This window comes from Neospora caninum, chromosome IX (genome assembly GCF_000208865.1).
Source record: "Neospora caninum Liverpool complete genome, chromosome IX".
Lineage (NCBI taxonomy): Eukaryota > Apicomplexa > Conoidasida > Eucoccidiorida > Sarcocystidae > Neospora > Neospora caninum.
Genome location: NC_018390.1, coordinates 1,394,700 through 1,401,667, shown reverse-complemented (window position 1 = coordinate 1,401,667; position 6,968 = coordinate 1,394,700). Strand labels below are relative to the sequence as shown.

The window sequence follows — 6,968 nt, the reverse complement described above, 5'->3', positions numbered from 1 at the left end:
CACAGGTGTGGTCACTGCGCTTCGCCTCTACAAAGTGGAATTCCTTGTTGCTGCTGTAGATTAGGCACTTGGAGTTCATCTCAACTGCCAAGGAGACCTGGCGTGTTTCTTTCTCCTGTGGTCTCGTTTCAACTACGCACACCACCGACTAAAAAGTGTGGTCACAGTGCTGGGATTTTGCATATGCTGCGTAAGCACGGGCGAAACGGCCAGCTTCCCCCTCTCGCCGGTGGGTTTCACAAGGCGCGAGTATTCTGAGCGTCATAGTGGCGTGCACTGTTTCCATCAAATGCCTAGTGATGTGTACGCACCCGACCGCTACACAGCACGAACGGGGCGATGTAACACCAGCGGGTTCCCCTTCGAGACGATAGTCTCGCACCTAATGTCCACTCTTTGCCGTAGAAAAAAGGAAAACGGCATTCAAATTTGACACGGACACAAGACGTTTCCTTCGAAATCGTCAGACCGTTGCGACGTGTTCCGGCTGACAACCGCTACGGGTGCGCCGAAAAAGCTACGGACAACAACAGGGTAGCGCGCGAGTGATGCCTTACGGGGTTCACTCTCTGTACAGCCACTCGTTCGGTTTTTGGGTGTTGGCGGCGCGAAATGACGAAAACAGACAAGACGCAGCAGCAGACTTGCAGCCTCGCCACCGGGGGGTTAGAGCCCGTCCCACGAGGACAGAGGGTCACCATGGAGAAAGGAGAATCCAGAGAAGACAGAAAACGCGAGAGAGAGAAGTGATGCCAACTCCCTTCGAAGCGTTTGTCTTTGTGCCTGTGGCACGAATCGTAAAACTATTGGAGTCACCTGAAAGGCGCGGAAAGACTTTAGGCCATCCGCCGTGGCTGGGCGGGACGCAATCGCCACAGCGGATCACACCGAAAAACAAGACAGAGGACCCGCGCGAAACACACAGGGAGTTCATATTTTTCCTCAGAAAGTGTCTCCACACCTGTGGCTCTCCGCAACTGACGAAATGAAAACAGGTTAGCGTGGGGGCAAAGTGCTGCGCTCTTGTTCTGGACTGTAGACAGATAGTGGGAACCGCCAGTGCAAGAAAAAAAGCAAAGCACAGAGATGAACGCGTCCCTTACACACCCGTCTCATTCCATCTCCACCTGTACACCTTAAACAGCCATACACGGGTAACCTTACTCTTATACCTATACGTATGTAAGCGTATACGCAAACACACATGGATGCACATATAGGTATATATCTATCTATATACATGTTCCGCCAGAAGCATGAGATGCAAAAGTGGTGACGGTCATACAGTCAATTTCCAGTGGACAAAAACACTGGCGAAAAAAGAGAACAAGAACTCGGTTTTGGCGATTTGACACGTTGGAAAATTCCCGCAGACGCAATGGAAAGAGACCGGTGTTGGCTGTGGGGATTTAAAACCGCGATTTTTCCGTTTGTTCATCAGCTGGGGATGGACCCTCGAACTCGGAAACGAAACAGAACGAAGCGTGCGCAAAGACGCACTGCAAAGAGGAAAGGATAATCCGAGAGGTAAAAAGGACTTCCACAGCCTGATGTTCTCCGTCCGTCTTTCTTCATAGACTGAGCTCATCTGTGTGAAATCTATCCGTTCTTCGCATGCAAATGCGACTCCTGTGTGTCGGCATCGGAAGAAAAGAGTCCCAGACGAACAAGTTCCTCCTCCTTGTCGTCGTACATCTTCAGCCTAAAACGCATGCACAGAACCACGCCAAACAAACATGCCTCGTCGAAGGGAATCCACACGGCGTCTCGACACAGCGAACCGAGGTCGCGTGAACAAGGACGGCAGGGAGACAGCGGAAAAAAGCATGCTGAGACTCAAACAGCTGCAACTTAACTTCGAACGCACGCCGCTTCACACAAACCGGCGCGACACACAGAGAAGATCGGGAGGCGAGTTGGACGGGGCGGAGAATGCAGGACAGCAGCAGGAAAGCTAGCGATAGACGGAGAGACTTGGAGCGAGGCGCAACGAGAGAGGAGGAGGAAGAGCCTCGGCAAAGAAAGCAAAGGAGGAAAGCTAGGAAAAGTCGACACGCAGGTCAGCTGTGAAAGAAACGGGAGAGTGAGCGAAAAAGAGAGACAAGGACAGAGAAAGACAGCAACGCACAGACGGCACAGGCAGATCAACATGGAAGGAGGCACAGGAGAACAGAAGAGCGAGAGACAGGGAGGAACAGGGTGGGAGGGCAAAGTGGCGTACCTTTCGGCAGCATATTGAAGGTAAGAGAAATCACTGTCGGACTGTTTCATTGGTGCTTTGATTACAGACCAGAACGCCCATATGAGGTGGGAAGAGAGGGTAAGGAGCATGACCTGTGGGGTGTCCGTGGGGAAAGGGTGAGAGAGACAGCAGAGTGACACACGCAATTCCAGCACTGACAAATCCGTTCCATCTATCAAATAAGTTTCTTCAACACTCAAGGGTGTTGGAAAAAACTCAGCCAATGCATCACGCCCTGGAATACATGTACACACACTTGCACGTCTCCGTACCGATGTATCCACACATTTATATATACATATATGGACGTGTGTATGTGTATATCTTTGTATGGATGAGAATTTTCTCTTGTGTCTTTGCTTACTAGATTGTCGAAGTTTGTGATGATCACGTCAGAGATCTCCAGCTCATGCGTTTCGTCTTCTCCCCCCGGTCCTGTCTCTGCTTCGGTTCTTGCGCCTTCTGCAGAAGTGCGGTCGTCTTCAGATCGAGGATTCGTCGCGTCGTCCCGGACCGTCTGACTGAACTCCTCACGGGGCGTTGTGTTCACTTTCGCCAGCGACAGGACTTTTTGTAGATACAGTCGAATAAAAGCTCGGCGAGCAGCGCCGGACGGGTACTTGGAGGGATCAATGGAAAAGAACGGGAAACCTGCGAAACACAGAAAAGGCATCGCGGAGGCAAAGAACAGCAATCGCTGATTGCATCACGAATAACACCCTACGGAACGGCGACAGAAAAAGAAACGGATGAAGCCCGCGCCTACCGTTCCTCCCAACGCAGAGACATGCAGCCAACTACCCCTTGAGAGAAGAGGTGGGCTCAACTATATACATATATATATATATATATATATGTATATATATATGTATTAATCGGGCAAGAGCCGAGAGTAAGAGGGAGAGACAAAGGGGGGAAATAGAAAAACCTGAAAGACCGACGTTTCAGTGAAGTGTAGTCGATGGCAAACTCGCAGAAGAGATTGGCGACGTCGAAGCCTCTCAGGTTTTCGTTTGCGTATTCGAAGTCGATCAGGTGCATCTGTCCATCTTCCGTCTGCAATGTTCGCAAAACGCGTCACATCGAGCAATCGGCACAACCCGAAAGAAAACTCGAAAAGCGCATACCGGACAGGCGCGCATCGCACACACAACACATGGAAGGCCAGAAAAATGAATCCGTGTCTCTTCTGCCTCGCTATCGCCTCCGCTGCGTTCTGTCCCGCTCTTCTGCCTGCCCTCCTCTCCCCCAGAAAAGGTTTCCCCTCTCTCCTACCACTCATTTTCTTGCGTCCATCCCTTCGCCCTTCCTTTCCTCTCTTTATTCCCGGTGCGCCTCGCAAAAGTCTCCCGGTGCGCCTCGCAAAAGTCTCCCGGTGCGCCTCGCAAAAGTCTCCCGGTGCGCCTCGCAAAAGTCTCCCTCCCCCTTTGTCGGCCTTTTCTCTCGCGGCGTTCCTACCAGCATCATGTTGTTTTCTTGGAGGTCATTGTGAGAGAGGACCGGTGCCGCGGCGGAGAGGAGCGCCCAGCGCTCTGCCGAACCGTACACGTTCCTGAGGGACTCGGGAGAAAGCTCTTTCGCCACGAGACCCAGAATCGCCTGGACAGCAACGCGGACACCAGAAGAGTCAGTCGGAAAACACAGGAGAGGGGAGCAATGTGTCAGTCGGAAACGCCACAGACGCGGCAAAGGAGCAGGAAAAGCTAAGAACCGAAAACGCAGAAACAAGGCAAGAGCTCCAGACTCCACCTACCTTTTTCACTTTCTTCGCTTTCCTTCGGTATTTCTCCAGTGCTACGGTTTCCATCAGCTCGGCGGTCTTCTTCACGTCGTCCAGCGCGCCTGGGATCTTATCCCCGACTTCGCCTCCCCCCACAGTCGCCTTCTCGTCTCGGCCCTGGCTTCGGCTCGTCCCTTCTGTCCCCGCCGCCTCGTGCTCGTCCTCTCTGTCTGCGCGGTCTGCTTCTCTGCCAAGGCACGCAGCGGCGATGTCGCTGCGCGGCTTTCCAGTCGGAAAGGAGGACTGCCTCGCGAGCGCCTTCGCCGTTCGCTCCGCCTTTTCCGCGAGAGAGAGCCACATCTGCGTGCGGCAGAGGACGCACTCGCAAGGCCCCACGAGGAACGGCGGGCTGCGCTTTTCGCGCGGAGGCTCAGAAAAGTCACAGGCTGCAAGCGGCCAGACAGGAGCTTCGCCCGAACTCCGAGAGCCAGAGGCCGAGAGCGCGGACGTGGCCGAGGCGAGCTGGAGAGAAGAAGGACGAGAAAAAGGCGGGGCGCTCGCTCGAGTTTTGTCGTGCGGACAAGTCGGAGAGGGCGGCGACGCTGGAGCAGACGCGGAAGAGCGAAACAGGGGAAACAGAGAACACAAGCATGCATTGCCGCGAGCGTCTAGGGGAGGGTGGAGACTGTGGAGGCGTCTCCTTCGTGACTTGCGATCTCAGACGACCGGCGAAGCTTACCAAGAGGGACAGGGGTGAGCTGTGGAGAGCACGCCGCACTGGGGATCGCGGAACACCAGAGACAGGCTCGCCTCGCGGGCTCCGAGACGCACTGGCGGGTCAGGTGAAGGCGGGTTTGGTGGAAGCGGGCGAGCTGGAAAGAAAACAGAAACGCCGGAGATCCCCGATCGACGCCAAGAGAGAGGAGAGCGACGCGAGACGCAGCGAGGTGTTTGCGAGAGAGTCAAGTGGACAAATTGAGCGGCAGAAAAGGGGGGAAACAGAAAGTGGCGAACACCAGCAGCAGCCAGAAAGAAACCGAAAAGGGAAATCGTACCACGGTCGCGACTTTCGCTTGAATGTCCTCTTTGTAAAGCTCCGCAGTTTGCAGAGGGTGGCCGTCGAGCCATGCCTCCACGCGACCGCCCTGAGAGGACGAAGCAGATCACAATAGAGGAGCGGAAAGCGCGACAGAGAACCGGTGAGAGAGAGAACTCAAGCGAGGAAAAGGGGGAAAAAAAAGAGAAAACTGAGGCACTTGAAAGGAAAGTTCGAGGGGCCGAAAGCGAGAGCTATCTGCGTAGGGGTGTGAAAGAAACTACGTTTCGGAGGCTAAACAGCTCGGGAAACAGGATCCGAGAGCTTCAATCGCGCACTATCCGATTTTGGATGCTGTTTCCTGGACGTTCGCCGACACCCCGCTGAGGATCAAAGCGTAGGCTGCAACTGAACGCATCCTCTGTACAGAGACAGCAAACTGTACGAACGCCGGTCTATCGAGAGCTAGACAGGGAAATGACATCCAGATCCAGACTTGTTTTTGAAAGTGTGCATTTCGATGTGCACCGGTCGGCGGCTCTGGAGCGACTTTGGGCCAGCAAACAAGCCGCAGGAATCTTCGGAATGTTCGCGCCGTTAAATGGCCTCTCGGTAGACGAGCTGAAAAAGAGCTAGAAAGAGACAACTGGAGAGAAGAGAGAGATCGGCAAGCTTGGTGCCTGATCCATGCGGACGCGTATGCTCAGGGAAAACGCGAGGCAGTCGGCGAATTGTCTCTTTTCTTACTTCAAATTCTGCAAGGCAGCGCGGCGCGATGCCGATCTCCCCAAGCTTCTTGAAGAGTCTCTGTTCGACCTTTGGGTCAAAGAGCTCCGTGCCTGCCGAATGTCCGTACACGCGAAGCAGTACCCGGTTCGGGGTCTCCGCGAGCACCGTTCCTTCTTGTTCTGGCCTTGGACACTTTTCCTTTTGGTCCTTCGCACCCGCCTCGCTCACTTCCCTCACCGTTCCGTTTTCCTTCGCGGCCCCATGTTTTTTGTGGGAAAGAACGTCTTCGCTGACTCCGACACTTTTCACCGGTTTGCCCACCGCGTGCAGCCCTTGAAAGCTGTCCCCCTCGTCGCTTCGCACGGTCGTCTCTTGTTTGTCTTGCGGCGCCCGCGCGCCGCGTGTCCGTTCTTTTCCGCTTTCCCGAGAGGGATCAGCCGCTTCTCCATTTGCCGCCTGAGGCTTCGCGCAGCGCCCCGTCCTTCCCCCTCGATCTCCTCCTCCGTCTTCACTCGCGCTGTCCCGTCCACGTTCGGCCCTCCTGGTCTCGCGTTCACTTAGGCTTGCATCGACGACAAACAGTGTGTTGCTTAAACCTCCCGACAGCGGTTTGGCTGTCACTTTGTGAGGAGGCAAATCTCGCCACTCACGCACGCAGCTTCTAGCCAGAGCGCGAACGACTTCCAGCCGTCTGAGCGCCTGTTGCTCGGCTTCTGGGCTGCCTGTACAGCATGGCGGGTTGGTCAGAACAGAAAGATCGAGAGACGCAGCCTTTGTGTGTCCAGTTGCGCCGTTCTCCAAGAACGCTTCCACTTGTTGACAGCGATCCGGCAGACCCCGCGCCCCGCGCGGCACGGCTGAAACGCCTGGTGAATCGGCGGGTCCCGCCATGTGTGTCAACGGGTTTCCAGGCCTCGTAGCTCGCGAACCACGCATCCGACCGTGTTTCCCCTCCATTGCCGTTTACTAGAAACGTCTCAAAGAGACAAGAAGAAAAGAGAGTGGAGCAAAAGGAGAGAGGGAAGAAGACGGAAGAGAACCAGCCGACCACAAGGTAAGGAACGACGAGCAGAGGACATCTGAGGCGGCCGGGCGGGCGAGCGAGGGGAAATCAGCAGAAAAGACGACGGGAGGAAAGGCAACGCATAGCGTGGCGGGGGGAGGAGGAAGGACAGCGTAGAGGAGAGAGCATCATATAATGAAAGCCGAACACGAAGAAAAATAGGGCGAAGGGAAGACCA

The 6,968-nt window shown here is 54.9% G+C and overlaps 1 protein-coding gene across 1 annotated transcript; it reads right to left on the bottom strand.

The window, feature by feature from the left end:
* Nucleotides 1–1,599: 1,599 nt before the first annotated feature.
* Nucleotides 1,600–6,618, bottom strand: NCLIV_040230 (putative choline/ethanolamine kinase; the record flags this gene model as incomplete). Its single annotated transcript, XM_003880932.1, has 9 exons — nucleotides 1,600–1,702; nucleotides 2,222–2,334; nucleotides 2,607–2,893; nucleotides 3,184–3,298; nucleotides 3,701–3,841; nucleotides 3,996–4,564; nucleotides 4,702–4,834; nucleotides 5,018–5,107; nucleotides 5,746–6,618. The coding sequence occupies 9 exons, from the start codon at nucleotides 6,616–6,618 to the stop codon at nucleotides 1,600–1,602; spliced, it is 2,424 nt and encodes an 807-aa protein (XP_003880981.1).
* Between the last annotated feature and the right edge of the window lie 350 nt (nucleotides 6,619–6,968).